Below are 19,358 nucleotides of genomic sequence, written 5' to 3' on the forward strand. Positions count from 1 at the left end.
TTCTAATCATTGTTTTTCTTCTTCTTCGTGATTAAAACTTATTGCTTATATTGTTGGTTAATAATTATTTGAAGTAGGGAAGTTGTGTTTCGCCCTTGGAAGCGTGAAAGGAAGCTTAAGATCTTATATTTAGTCATTAAAGATTTTTCAAATTTCAATTTTAAAATTTGGCGTGCCACAAACGAAAATTGTCAATCAAAAGAATTGAAACATCAAAAATCGTGATTAGGACTTGGAAACATGAAAGAAAGCTTAAGACTCCATATTCAGCCAATAAAGCTTCTTCAAAGCTCGATTTTACAATTTGACATGCCGTAAGCGTGAATCATTTTGATTAAGTAATATATCAAATGACTCAAAACATTGAGAAGAACTCATATCTAAAATTTGGGATTGTTTAGAGAAGATTTGAGTTGATCAGGATTGAAAAAAAATCAATTCGTTGAGGAATATGAATTGTTGCAATATATGAATATTATATAAACAATATATATAGTATATACATCTCTAATACATAATTATATGTCATATATACATCTCTAATACATAATCATATATCATATACACATGATTATTTCAAAGATAAGGTCAAAAAAATAGTTGGGTGAACATTATTTCTACTTCTCTATGTCATGTTTATCAGCTATATTTGTTTAGTCCATTTTAAATAACTAGATTAATATTAAGTTCATTGAAGATATGCCTAAATCGGCTATAATTAGTGGCGGACCTAGAATTTTAAATAAGGGAGTTTAAAATTTAAATAAGTAGACACACGAGCTAGTCGAAGGGGGTTCGACATCTACTTTATATACATAAAAAATTATTTTAATCATGCATAAATAGTATAATTTTCCGTCGAAGGAGATTCGGATGAACCCCTTCGCCATAAGGTGGATCCACCACTGGCTATAACTGAAAGGGATCTTCACATAAATTAATTGGATGAACCACTATTTAGGTTAATTTTTCAAATTGAAAGGCAGTTCATAGCATAAATATGGTAGGTTAAGGAAGTTAAAGAAGAGATTGGTAAGATATTTTAAAAAGGGAAACTACATAAATTAGACCAATTAGTGAAACTATTTATTCAAATTGAATCCAATTTAAACTATTTATTTTTAATGGACTCATGGCCTAAATTGTTTACGTACCTACCCCAACTTTTTATTTTCTTATTTCGTGCATGATGTCAACGTCATAACTATGAATTAATTTTTTGTGATACTCCGTCGGTCTATTGATACCATATCGGTATCATATAAGACTGAGTTTAATCCTCTGTGATACTTTATCGGTATATTGATGATCTGTATTATATAGAATTGAACTCTTTTTTCTTTTCTTTTTAAGAAATAGATAAAAATCAATTAAGAGAAAATTATGAAAGTCATAATCTTATTTATTAAATTCTAAGTTAGTAGAAAGTATATTTTATAATTTTTATTCTCTTTTTGCAATTTTTTTTTAAATTCTAATTATGACTTTTTTTAAAACTGTTTTTAAATTAAAATATTGAAAATTTGAAACATTCATTAATGATATCATGAGAGTATGTAGATATACCGTAATGGTGTCATGAATGATTGAATAATTACATCGAAGGATTGAAACAAATCTTCATGAAAACACTGCTCGGTTACTCTTTAATACATCAGAATATATTCATATACTGTAATATACTGTGGTGGTATCAGAGAGAAAAAAAAGGCACGAATTTAAAAATAAAAATGGACATAAAAATAATGAGACATTTAAGAATAAACATTTTATTTTTTTGGCGCATAAGTGTTCTTTTCCCTCGTTTAAAATAAGAGAAAAATAAAATAAAAAGACCCACCTTATGATATAGATCTCGTATCCATTAAAGCAAGATTGGTCCATTTGTGGAAATTGTTAAGCCGTAACGCCTCTAATAGTTGGTGCCATTTTTCTCCCTTCTTCCTTTATAGATCGGTCCACCGTCTAACTCTATTATTATTAGCAACTCTTATACAAAAATCACATTATTTGAAGTCGTTACTGGCGTATATTCAATATATAACAAGTATATAATAAATGTGAGGGATCAATTATAATTCTACTTACATGTTCAGTATTACTCTTTTGGGTATTTTACTGTTCCTCATTTATTTTTGGGACACCTCCACAAAAAGAAGTAAATAATAAATCATATAACTCCATTTATCTAATCAATTATTGATTCTACTTGGGTTATGTTTAAATATTTAGCATTATCTCGTTGAGAACTAAAATATAATAATAATATAATACTACGTATATTATAATATATGATTTCATAGTTGAAATCCATGCAGACATGCGTGTTGAAATTGAAGGACAATTAATGAGATGCTAGTTATGGTTGCAATTTGCAAGCTGTAATATCCGTTTAGTGTATCTTTTTCAAAGTCGTTTTTTTTCTTTTTTGATAAAAAAACTCCAGTGATACTAACTTCTCCCTAAGTCAACTATACCAAATAAATGAATAATAACAATGTCGGACTAACTTTAATCCATAGTAGATGGCTAATTCTATATCAAATTATTTGACGAAGATTAAAATGATTTGCACTTGAGCCGAGGGTTTTTTAAAAAATAATCCTTTAATCTTCACGAGATAGTGATAATATTTGGTTACATTCTATCCTTTACGGATCTCAGCTGTGGAATTTCGTTAAATATGTTATTGTTGTTGATTAAAAAGATAGAATTTGAACATTTCACTAAATTGTAGCTTCTTAGCCCAATAAGATTTGTTCTTGGGCTTTAATCAATAGCCTGGGTGCTGGGAGAGCCCAAGTTCAGATGAAATTGAACTACATGCCCAAGTAAAGATCGATGAGTCGAGCAGCCCAAACAGACACACTTGATGATCCTTAACATAACTAAGCCCAAAATGTTACCGGTCTTTTTACCCCAATTTTTCCCGAGTCATGATATTTAATTTTTGGCCCCCTCAAAGTCACTCTTTCATATTTATGAACAAAATACCTTCAATACTTTTCTTTAAAAATAAATCACAATACAAACAAAATTTGCTAGACACATGTTATGTATATAGGACAAATGTATAGTTTTAGTCTTCTTCCCCGCAGCGCACTCTGTGAAACCCCAAAATCATGAGTTCTTTGTATCCTCCATTGAAGCCTTGTCAACTAATTCAAACAATCACAACTCTCCTCTCCTCTTCCTCCAAATCTCTACCCAAATCCTCTCTTCAATCCTACCTCCCTCACCTCACTCCTCCCATTATCCACTCCATTCTCTCTTCCCCCACTCTCTCTTCTCGTCCTTCCACTCTCTTCTCCTTCTTCCAATGGTCTCAATCTCACATACCCTCTTTATCCACCCACCCCCTCCCTTTCCCTTCTCTTCTCCCTCTTTTATCCTCCCTCTTATCCCATCGCAGATTCCATGTTGCAAGATCCCTTCTTCTCACTTTTATCCCTTCTGATCACCCCCAACACCTTCTCCATCGTCATCTCCTTCACCCCATTTCCAATTTCCCCAAACCCTCAACGGAATTGTTGGATACTGTTATAGGTGCTTATTGCCAATGCGGGAAACCCCATCTCGCCCTTCAGATTTTCAAGAAGATGAAGCGGCTTCGACTTTGCCCTGAGGTCAAAACTTTCAATGTTTTGATTAGTGCTTTAGTTAAGTACCCTTCTACTCACTCTGTATATTCATGTAATGAGTTGTTTAATGATGCACTTAAGCTTGGATTGGTGCCAAGTACAATTACTATCAATATTATGATTAAAGGGTATTGTTTAGTTTACAAGTATAAGGATGCTAATCAATTGTTGAATAGAATGAGTGAGTTTGGATGTGTGCCGGATAATGTGAGTTATAATACTATATTGGATGGGTTGTGTGAGAAAGGTAGGTTGAATGAGATTAGGGATTTGTTGTTGGATATGAAGGGTAAAGGTCTTGTGCCGAACAGGAGTACGTATAATATTTTGGTACATGGTTATTGTAAAGTTGGGTGGTTGAAGGATGCTGCTCAGATTGTCGAGCTGATGACGCAGAACAATACTTTGCCTGATGTTTGGACTTATAATATTTTGATTGATGGTCTGTGTAATGAAGGAAGGATTGATGATGCAATTAAGATTCGGGACGAGATGGTAGGATTGAAATTGTTGCCTGATGTGAAAACTTATAACATCCTGATCAATGGGTGTCTTGATTATAAGAGAAGTTCAGAGGCCTTTGATCTTGTTGAAAAGATGAATCAGAAGGGGATCAAATGTGATGAAATTACGTATAATACATTGATTAAATGGTATTGCAAGGAAGGGAAGATGGATAAAGCTAGAGAGGTACTTCTAAAGATGGAAGAAATCGGTTTATGTCCGAATTGTGTTTCCTATAATACTTTGATAAGTGCATATTGTAAAGCTGGAAATCTACCAGAAGTATTGAGGATAATGAAACGAATAGGTGAAAAAGGTTTGAAAATGGATAATTTTTCTCTCAATACATTGCTTCATATTCTTTGTCAAGAAAGGAAGCTTGATGAGGCATACGAGTTGCTCTCTGTTGCTCATACCAGGGGCTATCTGGTTGATGCAGTAAGTTATGGCACTCTTATTGGTGGCTACTTTAGATGTGCAGATATGGAAAAAGCTCTTAAGCTTTGGGATGAGATGGAAGAGAGAGAGATAATTCCCACTATTGTCACATACAACATCATAATTGGAGGGCTATGTAAATCGGGTAAAACTCAGCAGGCAATTGCTAAACTGAATGAACTTTTGGAGAAGGGTATAGTGCCCAATGAAATAACATATAATACTATCATCCATGGATACTGCTGGGAAGGGAACATTGAGAAAGCATTTCAATTTCACAACAAAATGGTTGAGAATTCTTTTAAGCCTGATGTATATACGTGCAACATTCTTCTTCGGGGACTTAGTAGGGAAGGCATGCTTGAAAAGGCCATTAAACTCTTTAATACGTGGATTGATAAAGGGAAGACCATTGATGTAGTAACCTATAACACCTTGATAACAGCTCTTTGTAAAGATCAAAGACTTGAGGATGCTCTGGTCCTTGTTGCTGAAATGGAAGAGAAAAATATCCGGCCTGATAAGTACACACATAATGCAATTGTTGGTGCACTTACTGATGCTGGAAGGCTTAAAGAGGCAGAAGAATTTATGACAGACAGAGAAAGACCATCTGAACAGTGGTTGCAAATGGATGGCAGGGAGCATGAACTCAGAGTTGATGAACAAGATTCAAGTTCAATCGCTTATTCACAGCAGATTGATGAGCTGTGTGCGGAAGGAAGATATAAGGATGCAATGCTTATCTATGCACAAGTCACTCAGAGAGGTATTGATCTACAAAAGTCTACTTATTTCACTCTGATAAAAGGACTCATCAAGAGGAGAAAAAGTATATCGAAGACAGGTTGATAGTGACCCCAAATGTTTGGCTCTGGCCGAGTATGATGACTTCAGTTTCTATGCCCAGAATGCAACACTGCAAGGATCCAAGGTAAAAGGTTTTCTTCTTGAGTGCAGAGCACATGAACTTTCTCTTACACTTTCATTGTTTAAAAGTTTGTGAAGGTCAGACTGGCTCTTAGTCAATCAACTTGATTTAGTAGAATTATCCAACCTAATCCCCTTAACTGAACTATTTATGTACTTGTTTGAGGCCCTTGGTCAGCCCTGCACTTACCACCAATTTTAACTAAAGGAAGCTAAGTGGTGTTGAATGTTTGATGAATTGGCAGAGATTTAGAAGGTAGATAATCTAAGTTATACAATGCACTCATCCCTAGTAGGAAACCGTTACGGAGCCTGAGGCGCAAATGGTTTTCTAACCTACCCAACTTTATGGTTCCTTTTCCTCCCCCCTGAATAAGTCAAACTTTAGAGTTCATTTTAGGAATTCATTTACACGTGAATTTAGTTGCTTGCATCCTGAGCTGCATTTTGATCATATGCTCCAAAGGCTTTACTTTCCACGTGGCTATTAACTGTATTCAAATCCCTAAGGTGGGGAATTGGGGAACACTTGTTGGGTTGAAGAATAGGTTAAAGGAATTAGGGTTGTTTTGGATAAAAACAATTACGGGAGTGTTTTGGGGGAAAGAATTACAAGGGTCACATATTGGAGTTGGATTAACATGGATGACATGGAGTAGACAAAACATGTGGTGTTATTTAATTGGATGTCTTTTACTTGTCTAACACACGGTGAACACTTGTACCGGATAAAGATTTTTGTGTTTGAATGGTACATGAGAAATGGAGTTGAAGGGGTACAATTGAACAAGATTAAGTTGGAATGCCAAAATGAAATTTAGGGGCAAGTTAAAGGGGTTGTGTATGTGTTTGGCCAAAATAAGTTAGTAATAAAAATTAGAACTTGAATCTGGATCATAGATGTATAATGATTTTTGCACTTGATTGACAAGATTTTTGGTTCATTTATTTCTATTAATTGAAGTTTTTCAATTCTTTTGTCCACATAATTTTTGCTTGTTTTTCTAGTTATTGGTTCTTGCATTAAATGCATATTTTTTTTGTTCATCACCGTCTTCCTTTGCCCTTTAAGTGTCATTGTACTTCTAGCTGTCACTTAGCCTTTTTTTTGGCTCTGATACAATATGATGTGCTCTATGGTTGACATTCATCTGCATCTTTTGAGGCATATAAATCTAAATTGTTTATCCTTTTTCTTCTACTTGTAGGCTGGTGAACCATTCACTTTTCCTCCATCAGATTGGTATTTGAGGATGTTGTCTCCTATGATCCTACTATACACTGTTCTCTCTTTTAAATGGAACATTTCTGTAGGGGAAGTATGCTTTTGTTTCTCTGGAAGCTATTGTTGTTCCTTCATGCTTTAGCAACTCCATCTCAGGCATGCTTTAGCAACTCCATCTCAGGAGCTTACTCCTAAAGCATTTTTACTCGAATTCAAGATGTTTTCTTCTCCTTTGCATTGTAAATTTTTTTAGTATGTGTGGTATTCACTTGAAACACAAAATAGTCTTTTGAAGTTGAATTGTCATTTGCTCATCCTTTTCTGTTCACCTTCTGATGGCGCTCTACAAATTACTACTGTATTGTCTTTTCAGTGATTAAAACTGGTCTTGAAGTAGGTCTCTCTTGTTATTAAGAATATTTCTAAATGGTTCGTAGGGTGTGATCATATTATGCTTATAAAATATCTCTATAATGCCTGATAAAATACATTCTTGTTTTACCTTCAATAGAAACCCATTATATTTAGCATCTTTATGTGTGTGTGGGGTGGGGGTGGGGGTAGGAGCTCTAATACATGATATATCTAGGTGAATTGATGCAAATTCTTGTTGAAACCCTGTAAATATAATTGCCAGTAGTGGTGCTTTGATATAGCTAATAGTAGATGATTTTTGCAGGTATAATTTTATATCTTTATACTTATTGTTTTCTTACCTTGACAACATCCTACTTTCATACAACAGCATACCCAGTGTAATCTCACAAGTGAGGTACGAGTACGAGAAGGGTATAGGATGTATGCAAGTGGTGGAGAGCATGTTGTTCTAACTTACAACATCTATACAGTGAGAAAATTTGTTGTACTGTGTACTACATTTGTCCAATAGTGGGTTGGGGTAGATAGATATTGTGCTATTCCAATTCTTTCAATTGCAGAAAGGAAGAAGGGAGCCTGTACGATTTTATCCTGGATCTAAACATAAACTTTCTTTCTCCACCCATTTCTAATTCTAAATACATGTTTGGTATCACGATATAGATTTTATACGTGAGCTGAAAAGGTATAAATATGAGCTAAGCTACTTGTTAATTTTACACCACAACAAGTACATATTGTTGGTTTTTCAATAAAGAAATTAAGAAAATAACAAAGAAAGATTTTGAGAGAAAAATACTGCAATGAGGCCAAAGAGAATTGTTTTATTTTGCTTTCTTGGACTCAACATTTATAAGAACAAAAGCTGTAAAAAGATAAAGGTAAACTAGTCTAGAGATAAAATATCTTAATAAACTTAATAAATAGAAAAAATTAACTAACCAACTATTAACTTGGATTTATTCAAAAACTAAGCAGTAAAATAAAGTTACCGCAGTTCAAAACATGTGTTATCTCTCATTTCAACTTGTAAAATCTCTTGCTTAGTGGAATCAAAGATCCGACAATATTTGTTCCCAAATAATAATTTAAATCCTTTTTTCATTAACTGACCAACACTCAACAAACTTTTATCAATATCAGGCACATAAAGAACATCTTCAATTATTTTTGTACCTAAACTTGAATTGATTGCTACACACCCTTTTCCTTTATAGTCACCATTTTCAATTCTGACTTTCTTATTATCCATAGGCACAAACTCTTTAAAAAGATTTATGTCATATGTCATGTGATTTGTACAATCACTATCAATCATCCAAAAATCAGATTTTTTGGTTGAAAAGTAGGTTGCCACAAATAAGTAGTCTTCTTCTTCTTCAGTGGTGACTTGGGCAACTGTTTCATCTTTTTGAAATTTGGTTTTGGCAAATTACAGTTTTATAACTAAGTTGTTTGCAGATCTTGCCTTGTGCATATGGTCTCTTTCAACACTTATATGGAGGATGTTCATTTTTGTCATAGTGCTGACAAGGAAGGTAATTTTTCAAGAATTTACCTTTGCTTTGAGTTTTGTGGCTGACTGCTAATGCTTCTTCAATCATGCCATCTTGCCTCATAAGCCTCCTTTGTTCCCGTGCCTGCAAAGAATTTAACAATTCTACCAAGGTAATTCTGGACAGATCTTGTGTGTTTTCCAAAATAGTTATACATGCTTCATATCTTTCGAGCACTGTTACAAGAATTTTTTCAACAATTCTTGAATCTTTAAATGCAATGCCAAGTAGTCTTACCTTATTAACAATACCAAGCAATCTGTCAAAGTATTCCTTGACTGTTTCTGACTCTTTTATTCTCTGCAATTCGAATTTCCTCATTAAATTTAATACCTTCATTCCTCGTATTCTTTCATCTCCAGCATTTTTTTTAGATAATTCCAAATTACTTTTGGTGATGCGAAAGTCATGATTCTCGTGAAAATAGTTGTTGAAACAACAAACAAAGTTACTTTTGTCTTGGACTTAATGATTTTCTTTTTCTTGTGACTCTTGATTTGGGCCACGGTGGGATTATTAGGCAGCGGATTAACTTCATAATTCTCTTCCACGGCTTCCCAAAAATCAAGATCCTCCAAGTAGGTTTCCATCCTCACAACTCATAGTTGATAGTTCTCACCATCAAAAATAGGAGGAGCCATCTTGAAAAGCTATTTTCGGAATTTATTTTTTCACTCACAGATTCCTCAAGAAAAAGGCTCTAGATACCAATTGTTAGTTTTTAATAAATAAATAAAGAAAATAACAGAGAATGATTTTTGAGAGAAAAATAGAGGCCAAAGAGAATTGTTTTATTGTAAACTAGCCTAGAGATAAAATATCTTAATAAACTAATTACTAATAAATAGGAAAAATTAGCTAACCAACTATTAACTTGAATTTATTCAAAAATTAAACAGTAAAATCAAATTACTGCAGTTCAAAAGCATAATTCTAATACATATGAAAAAGGATTTTCCAACAAAAATAATTTTTGATGTCACAGCCAACCATCGACGTGCATATAATCATGCAGACCACTACTGAAGATTAGGCCTCTATGATGTGAATGCACTTAATTTCTTCAACCATTTTAAAAAATTTCATACGTCTATGCACATCAAAAACAACTTAAGACATCACATTTCGGACAAAAATGACTAAAATTCAATTATATATTGTCTATAAATCAAAACCCCATATTTGAAGTTGTTTCGAAGTAGGTAGACTTGCAAAATTTCACAGTACAGGAATGGCTAAAATGTTGATCCCCAGAATCGTCTATCTGTGCATGTAGGCCGTGGATCAAAACCATTGAAAAACAAGCCTTTTCTGCTCCTGTGTTCCCCACCAATTTACCCACAAGAAATCTTTAGAATTGAGGAAAGAGCACAAACAAATGCTGATATTTCACAACCAAATTCCCAAACTACAAGAACTACCAAATAACATGACAAAACATTAAACTATCAAGCAACGCCCAAATAGGCAGGGGTCTGCGGGAACATGGCTTCATAGTCCCATAAAACAATTTTAACAAAGGTGTTGGGCCGACAACAAGATCAGTCTTAGAAGGCACCAAGTAGACCAAAATCTTAAAATTCAAGGAATACTGCACTCAATTTGATCCAAAAAAAGAAAGAAAGAAGAAGATTCAGGGATAGTTAAGAGTGAATTTCAACAGAATTAGGTTTCTTTTGGCGGGGCCTTTTTGGCTGCTTCTGCAGCTGCTTTCTCTGCTTCGATCTCAGCAACAATGGCATCAATTTCAGCTTCCTCAAGTTGCTTAAGCCCATGCTCTTTTGTCATCACAGCAACTTCTATGTTTTTTCCACCACTTTCAACAACCTGATTCGTAGTGAAACACATGTTTAAATATCACTACAGTCAAAACAAATGCTCACATCCAACTATGCTCTTTCCATTTTTGCTGAAGGTCTAGTTGGATGCATGCATTTGTTCCCTAAATACCAATGCAGAAATCTCAAAACGAAATTGTTGTGTATTTCAATCTGCTTAAATAACAATATAATTTAGTCAACAACTTGAATAATAAAGAGCAGCGTTCAAATCACAGTTGATAACTTCGATATGTGAGCACATATGTATGTCAGAAATAAATGATCTAAATGCAGGTCAATTAACCTCTTACATGAAGAGGTAATTACTTCCCGTGAATGAGCAAGTCATAATTCATATATTCTTGAGGCAGTTTAAGAAAGCCCAAAGTTTGCCATGGAAAGAGGGATTTTGATATTTGTGGAATTCATTGGAAGACATTCTTCAAATGCCTGCCTGTCTGCGGTATTCAATTGGCCACTCTTAAGTTACCAAATTCAAGAGCTGCTTAAGTCACACCCACAACATACATGTTTTTGGTATAAATAACTGTGGTATCTACGCCAATTTGCACGCACAGTCGACTAATCCATTGTCAAAGCGTTATAGCGCACAAGGCACAAGGGCCTGATAATCCTGATCACTAAGGCTGAAAGTGCATGAGTTCACTCATACAAAGTGTTATAACTGGAATTTCAAACAGAGATTTTCTGGTTGTTACTCCAATCTCACAAGCTCATCCCCTTGTGAACCACGCCGATAACATACATACAAGGATGGTAACAAGATTAAGCGTTTTGAATCTCTGGACACTATAAATCTGAAGTATGGAGCTGTCACCAGCTTCTAAGAGGGAAAAAATGATAATTTCCTTACAAACTTGAAGAGGTAAGTAATACTTTTAAAAAAAATAAAGGTGGTGTCCGGGTCGTCTTGCGCACACCCCTCCTATTCTACCTGGTACCTGCTACCTCCAATCGGTAAATGTACTGGGAATTCTACGTCCTAAGGCTTAGGCGAATGCAAAGTAATCAACTAGTGTTTTGTCTTACCCGGAATTTGAACCATGGTCGCCAAGAACTTCATTCACCACTAGACCACAACCTTGGTGAGAACTAATTTCTTTGCAACATAAAAATGAAAGGTAAATGATGTTTAGATAATCATTTGAGGCCTAATAACAAATTGTGTCTCATCTAAAATGATTTTCACGTCATCAGACACCAAAAAAAGAGTTCTTTTGTTAGGTATAAAAACTGCTGAACAAATTCATGCTTATGTTTGTTCTGCATTGAGTTAAGGATAGACATGAGTACGCAGTCCCATCAAAAATGTCACTAGGCATCACACTGCAAGCAATAGTGACGTATATAGTTTCTAGAGGATGCCTCAAACAAGAAAAAAGGAGCAAGCAGTGCATATCACTTCTAAACAGAAAGAGTTCATCTCAAATTAATAATGATTTTAGCAGGGTCAATATATAACAGCCATATGATTTCAAACCAACCTTCTCAGCACACAAGTCATTAGGATTTACATTTGCAGGATTAGCCTCTAGGCATAGGAACAAAGATACAATAAAGAGAGCCTACCACTTGCAAACAGGAAAGGTTTTACCTAATTTCAGAAAATAAAATTGCATGTGAAACCCACTCCACTATAAGTTAGTTAATCAACTTGTCATGCTAAAAATCTGAACCATACCCACAATAGTTTTCAGCCATCAAGTGCCTAAGGTTGACAATAGTTTTCAGCCATCAAGTGCCTAAGGTTGTCTGTCAGTAAATGCCAAGAATCAACTGATCTTGTATTTCTATCAGGTAAGAGCTGCCAATTCTCACACGCTAAAATGTTCTAACCCAAAGGCCCAGTTCCTAAGCTTCCAAACTCCTGTCTCATACAACTGAACATTTTTTCTGTAGATGTGATTTTCCGATACTTAGAAATTATAGTTAGTTGCATTTACCTATTAAATCTAACATTTTTGCTCATTACTACCCTTCACAATTTTACCTATTTCTTTTGTGCACTGGGCACTATTGCAAAAAATCTTCTAAAGTGCCCAAAATTAGTCATCAATATGGTGATCTGAAGAATCTATAATTAAATCAACATGTCATTCATATTATGTCTAGGTGAAGAAGGCTATATAATCTTAAGTCAATCTCCTTGCATCTCTTTTTTTTTTTTTTAAAATTAAAGTCAATCTCCTTGCATCTTTATAGATAAACATTTAGAGAACTTTTATTTTGAAACAGAATAAACATTTAGAGCACTAATTTTGAAGGATTTGGATTTCTGGTAATAAAAGAAGCTCATTCTTTAAGCAGAAAATGCAGCTACTACTTTTCATCCTCACTTCGCAATATGTTTAACATCTTTCCTAGGGCAAAATAAACTTCACTTTCTCTCTTGTAACTTCACAAATATTACCTTGTAAATGCACCTGCATAGATCGGGATAGATAAAAGAGTTCATATTACCAACCATCTTGGAACTGAGCATGGTTGATTGATTGAACTAGGAAGGAAGGAAGAGTTAAATAACTGAATGGTCCCTTATGTTCTGAACATCTAAAAATAGGATGATGAAAAGCAATGCAAGTTAACACTGATATTTTAAGAGAAGCAAGACAGTATAAGGCCCAGATCTTAAGATGCAACAGAAACTCACATTATTTATGATGTTGTGAGAGGAAAATATATTAACAAAAAGCTTGAAAATAACTGAAAACAGAGGCCACTTACTTCAAGCAAAGCACGTATTGCCAGTTTCACAGTTTCCTGGCCAGATGTTTCTTTGTAATTCTTCTCCAAGAACTCGCGCGTAGAGTTGGAGTTCCTGCCAGTCGCATTGGCTTTCCAAGCTGAGAATGTACCTGATGGATCTGTTTGGTAAAGTGAGGGGACACCTGTATGTGGGTCAAAACCAATGATCAAGGTGGATAGGCCAAATGGCCTCACCCCACCACTTTGAGTATACTTCTGCTGAAGACCAGCAATGTACCGAGTTATGTACTCAACGGTAACAGGATCTTCAACCGTAAGCCTATGACTCTGACACTCAATACGTGCCTTATTCACAAGGACTCGTGCATCTGCTTTCAGTCCAGCACAGGCCAATGCAATGTGATCATCTAGATTTACTATCTTTCTTACTGACCTACAAACACGAAAAAGATTAATTAGACTAGGCATTCAAAGCAGGTGGAGAACAAAATAAAATGCAAGAACGATATCTAATCACCAAGAACACTAGGCGAGGGTGATCAAAGTAAACTTAAGTGCTATGTATTTGACAGAACATATCACCTAATAAATAAAGTAAACAGATGACCTAGTCATACATATAACAAAAGGATTACAAGTGCTTAAACTCCTATCTTCAACCACCAGAAAAGAGACACCCTTTTGTCCTAGTCTGTATTACCTCATGGAAGTTGTCATTTTGAGACAGTTCATTCTCAAGGAAGGGATAGTTGAGGCATAGCACAGAATGTGTCCAGAGTAGTCTTACATCCACTTTGTTCAGGCTCCTTACATGATCAAAATAATACCTTTCCTGAAATGCTTTTTTTAAGCTGCTCAGTGGAGCAATAAATTTATATCCATTGTATTGATTGTTTTGTCACTCTCCCTAGCCCGACTCATCCTTGAGGGGAAAAACCATAATCCAAATAGAAAGCTCTTGACATTGATATCAATGACAATGCAAATAATTCTTTTTAACAGGTAAATATGTAATTCTATTAAAATGAGAAAACTGGAACTAAGATGGTGCCAGGGAATCACATGTCTGAAACCTTCCCGAGTAAAAACAAAAAAGATCACGCCGTAAAGCCAAAATCCATTAATATGAATATTCAATTCCTGAACAGCACCTATTTTTCTTTCAAAGCACCTTGGGTTGCTTTCCATCCATATTACCCAACACGCGCAGGATTGAAATGTAAATATTTTCCTCACTGATTCTCACCTCCAACACTCCAGCACATCAAATAAGAAGTACATTATATTACACACCATTAGGTCCAGATGATAATAAAAGTTCAGCTAAACCACATGCCCAGGCAAAAGTCGAGGAAACAAAACCTCCATATATTGAACCTTCTATTGATAAACTGAAAATTGTTTAAAGCTTTCTCTCCTTCCAGTAGCACTACTCAGAAAACAAAAAGTAAACAGCATATAGACACTATCTTAATGAGATATGCATACCATGTCACCACCCATAAAATTGAAGGGAAAAACCCTAAATCTCGCGGAATCAGAGAGTAAACCTAAATATTGTTTTTTTTTAGATCTTAAAACCAAATAAAATTAAAGAAAGAAGTACCTGGAGTCCTGAAGCTTGGGAGTAGACTTTTTCTCGACGCCAAGAACAACAGTATCAGTTCCACGTACACCGACCGCGGCATTTCCTTTGCGTACGGCTTCCATGGCGTACTCCACTTGAAACAGGTGGCCGTCCGGCGAAAAAACAGTGATCGCTCTGTCGTATCTAGCCATTATCTGATACTAAAAGCTATTGAACAATTTGGGTTCCTTCCGATCTGTTGAGTGTTTGTTACTGAAAGCTCTTCCCTCCAACCTTTTTATGTTTTTGGAATTGCCTCTGAATATGCACTTCTTGGGCGACAAGCCAATTGCCTCCAACACGACGCCGTCGCAAGCACTCTTCCCTTCTAAGTTACTATTATTGTAGTACTACTTGTTCTTCTTTTATCGCGCCTAAAATATCCTTTAACTATTTAAGTTGATGTAAAATTATTCTCCATTCACCTTTTGGCTCCTATTTTAGTTTTAAAATATCCTTATTTTTAACGACTCACACTCATAAGGTGAATGAGAGACAATATTATTCAAATCTCATAGTTTAGATCATTTTTTTGTTAAAATTATTTAATATACAGACTCATATGATTGACCTAATTTTGAATTCCACAGTAAATTAAAAATAAACAAAGGTTAGTCCTCTACTCTCTACGCCACTTTTTTTTCTTTTTGAATCTTGTCCACCATTTTAAATTTCATTTTTTTTAACTTATGACAAAAGAAGGGGGAAAAAAGGAGGAAAATCGCGTCAACATTCATATATAGTAATAATTAGTTCAATAGAAAATAATTTAGTTAAGCAGCTATGTATGTATACTACATTTTTCTTTTGTATGCACCCAATGTTCAAAATAAAAGTGAAATTAAAATTTTCTCATATCTCCATCCCCACCCCACCATGACAATGAAACAAATTAAATAAATATAAACATATAAATTCTTTTCAAGTTTGAGTCATTGATATCATAATTAAAAAATAAGAAATTAAAAAAAAATTAAAAGAAGGAATGAACAATACATTTGGATAATTGACAGAAGATTTTATCTTGATCAAAATAAAAAAAAATAATTAAAAGGACAATCAGACGAGGCAAGTATTGATTTTCGTTGGATCCCTAATTATGAGTGGATTATAATAAATTGAGAGTTGCTTTAAAATAGGTCGAATAGGAAGATATTATGAAATTAATAATTTTTTAAATATTATTTTCAAGCTCATCATGCCAATATATGGATCTTATGTAGTTCTTATTATTTATTTGAAAAGAATTTAGATTTGGACCAATCAAATTAGACAACATAATAAATAAATATATAATAATTATACTTTAAGGAAGATGTAAAAACAAGGACAAATATGATCCCAAAGGGTTAATATTGAGGGTATTTTTAAGCTAAAAGATTGATGTCAAAGATATTTGAGGCCGAAAAATAGATGAAAAATAATTGTGTATCAATTCAAATAGTTAAGGACGTTTAAGGCCCTTCTCCATTTTTTTATTAACTTTAGTTATCAAGAAAAATGACCCAAAAAAAAGTTCATCATGTTTGAGGATAAGTTAAAAGTCATCTCTTAAATGTATTTTTCAGCAGATTTAATTCAGAAATTTGTTCTCTCCATCAAATATCTAATGAACGGTAATTATTAAATTTAATGTATAAATATAAAAGAATCATTAAGAAAGACATCATAAAATCTGATTAAACCTCTAAAACTATACGAGATATTATGAAAAAAACAACAACATAAATTACAAAAGTTATACCTCAAATATGAATTTATATTAAATTGACTGTCTTTTTTAATTACAATTTTTGTTAAATTTAATAACTAATTTTTCTTAAATATTTGACGACGCAAGGAGTGTGTTACTTTTGAACAAATTTAAAGAACCAAAATTGTTTATAATTATATTTAAGGAATTAATTTAACCTTAGCCCAATCCATTGATATGATTTCTTTCGTTTACTACATGGAACACTATTTTCAATTAGGAAATGAGCAAAATCATACCATATGAAATATCTGAAGTTAAACATCTATTCTACTTTGAGGTTATTCGTAAGTAAATTATCTTGTATTTGTACTTAACCCTCATATAGTAATTGTAAATTATAAATTATAATTAAAAATATAGATAAATTTAAGCTTTTTCAATATATTTGAACGTGAAATCCATTTTATCCATATTGAAATTTCTTCAAATCTCAACGAAAAATAAAATTACAACATGTATAAAAGTACAATTTTGCGCTGTTTCCTTCTATATTTGATGTCCATTGCTTCAAATTCTTTAAAGTAAAAAGTGTCTGATTTAATGTTAAATAATGTAAATCATAATAAAGTATAGATAAATTTAAGTATTTTTAAATATATTTAGATGTGGAATCCATTTAATTCTATTTCAAAGAAGTTGTTGCAAATAGTTTGACATGTGAATTCTCTCTTCCTTAATCTAGTAACAAAAAGTCTATTTTTATGGCTTCTAGACCGCACGCAGTTTTAACATTAACTCAAAGCGGTACTAAAAACATTATAAGTTATTAGTTTATGAAGCTATCTCAGATATCTCGAATAAGCAGATGAAACGAATTTGATAGTTAGAATTCTATTTCTAGAAAGGAAGAGACTATTGGAAAGCTCACTCTTAACCGGGCTAGAAGCAATTGGATGTCTTTTACTTGTCTAACACACGCTGAACACTTGTATCGGATAAAAAAATTTGTATTTAAATGATACATGAAAAATGAAGTTGAAGGGGTAAAATTGAACAAAAATTAAGTTGGAATGCCAACCTAATGGTCCCCATGACCAAGCAAATGCAGCTACATATACACAAATAAACGCAACTGTAATATTTTCAAGTTCTTTGCTGAATGAACCTAGATCATCCACTCCAAATACACTGATGGAACCGACAACAATCTATAACAACAACAAGAAAAATCAGTTTCATGATTTGAAGTTTATAAGGTCTAAAAAGTTGTTCCAACTCATAAGAGTTAGTGACACTTAGTGTACTATGCTTTTAATGTAGTTGTACATATGAAAGACGTTACAGTCAAATATTTATAGATAGTAAGTGAATTGAGCAAAAATTATTGGGTTTATGAGAACTAATAAGTAGTAAGTACTCCATCAATCACATATTGGTTGTTGTTCACTTTCCCTTTTGATCGTCATTTAAGAAATCATACATAAGGACAATTTTATTAATTTACCCCTTAAGAAATTTTATTGAAACTTTACAAACTTGTACCGTTAAAGATTTTTGTGTCTAAATGGTACATGAGAAATGGAGTTGAAGGGATAAAATTGAACAAGATTAAATTGGAATGCCAAAATGAAATTTAGGAGCAAGTTAAAGGGGTTGTGTATGTGTTTGGCCAAAATAAGTTCGTAAAAAAAATTAGAACTTGAATCTGGATCATAGATGTATAATGATTTTTGCACTTGATTGACAAGATTTTTGCTTCATTTATTTATGTTAATTGAAGTTTTTAAATTCTTTTGTCCACATAATTCTTGCTTGTATTTCTAGTTATTGGTTCTTGCATTAAATACAATTTTTTTTTGTTCATCACCGTCTTCCTTTGCCCTTTAATTGTCATTGTACTTCCCGCTGTCACTTAGCCTTTTTTTTGGCTCTGATACAATATGATGTGCTCTATGGATGACATTCAATTGCATCTTTTGAGGCATATAAATCTAAATTGTTTATCCTCTTTCTTCTACTTGTAGGCTGGTGAACCATTCACTTTTCCTCCATCAGATTGGTATTTGAGGATGTTATCTCCTATGATGCTACTATACACTGTTGTCTCTTTTAACTTTGATCACCAGTGTTGACCTTAGTTCATGTTTGGTAGATTTTAATGGATTATGGGTAGCAAATAAGGATGTTGCATCGGTAAAAGATGAAGTCTTGTTGTCTTGTTGATGCAATTCTGACAAGCGCTTTTTAGGAAAACAATAGGAAAGAAGGAAAAAGGAAGTTAAATCACCTTCCTGCCATAACCTTGAGGATGTGAATATTGATGGATCAGGGGAATGCTTAAGTCTGTTGATTCTGACAGAACTTGTGATGGACAAATTGATCGAGAAAACGCAGCAGTTGTCGTGGAAAAAGGTTTAAATTGGATGTGACTAATCTATTACCTAAGAATTCAACTCAGCCATTTATTACTTCCCGGGAATTCTTTCTTCAATCCATAAAAAGGTTATAGAGATCGTTCTTGTCAAGCTGACATCACTATTTCAGCCACATGAAATCTTTTAAGTTTTTCTCTGGTTCTATCCCAGTGGGTGAGAGAGAATATTAGAGTAGGACGAGTCTTTTGATAAACATCTAATTGTTTACTAAATGGAACATTTCTCTAGGGGAAGTATGCTTTCGTTTCTCTGGAAGCTATTGTTGTTCCTTCATGCTTTAGCAACTCCACCTCAGGAGCATATTTGAAGTTGTTCCGAAGTAGATAGACTTGCAAAATTTCACATACAGGAATGGCTTAAATGTTGATCCCCGAATCGTCT

General features: G+C 33.7%; 2 protein-coding genes across 3 annotated transcripts; one reads left to right on the forward strand and one right to left on the reverse strand.

The window, feature by feature from the left end:
• The first annotated feature begins 3,016 nt into the window (after nt 1-3,016).
• On the forward strand, nt 3,017-18,660 carry LOC129885323 (pentatricopeptide repeat-containing protein At2g16880). 2 transcript variants are annotated; one of them, XM_055959563.1, is made up of 2 exons: nt 3,017-5,517; nt 18,567-18,660. In XM_055959563.1, exon 1 carries the CDS (start codon nt 3,123-3,125, stop codon nt 5,433-5,435), a length of 2,313 nt encoding a protein of 770 aa, XP_055815538.1. In that variant the 5' UTR covers nt 3,017-3,122; the 3' UTR covers nt 5,436-5,517; nt 18,567-18,660. The 2 variants fall into 2 exon arrangements, with proteins under 2 accessions (XP_055815538.1, XP_055815537.1); XM_055959562.1 differs by lacking the exon at nt 18,567-18,660 and adding an exon at nt 6,722-7,052.
• Nucleotides 10,030-15,167, reverse strand: LOC129885324 (proteasome subunit alpha type-7). Its single transcript, XM_055959564.1, has 3 exons — nt 14,826-15,167; nt 13,238-13,652; nt 10,030-10,499 (listed from the first exon to the last, which is right to left on the reverse strand). Exons 1-3 carry the CDS (start codon nt 14,996-14,998, stop codon nt 10,338-10,340), a joined length of 750 nt encoding a protein of 249 aa, XP_055815539.1. The 5' UTR covers nt 14,999-15,167; the 3' UTR covers nt 10,030-10,337.
• Nucleotides 18,661-19,358: the final 698 nt, after the last annotated feature.

This window comes from Solanum dulcamara, chromosome 4, assembly GCF_947179165.1.
Source record: "Solanum dulcamara chromosome 4, daSolDulc1.2, whole genome shotgun sequence".
NCBI classification, from domain to species: domain Eukaryota; kingdom Viridiplantae; phylum Streptophyta; class Magnoliopsida; order Solanales; family Solanaceae; genus Solanum; species Solanum dulcamara.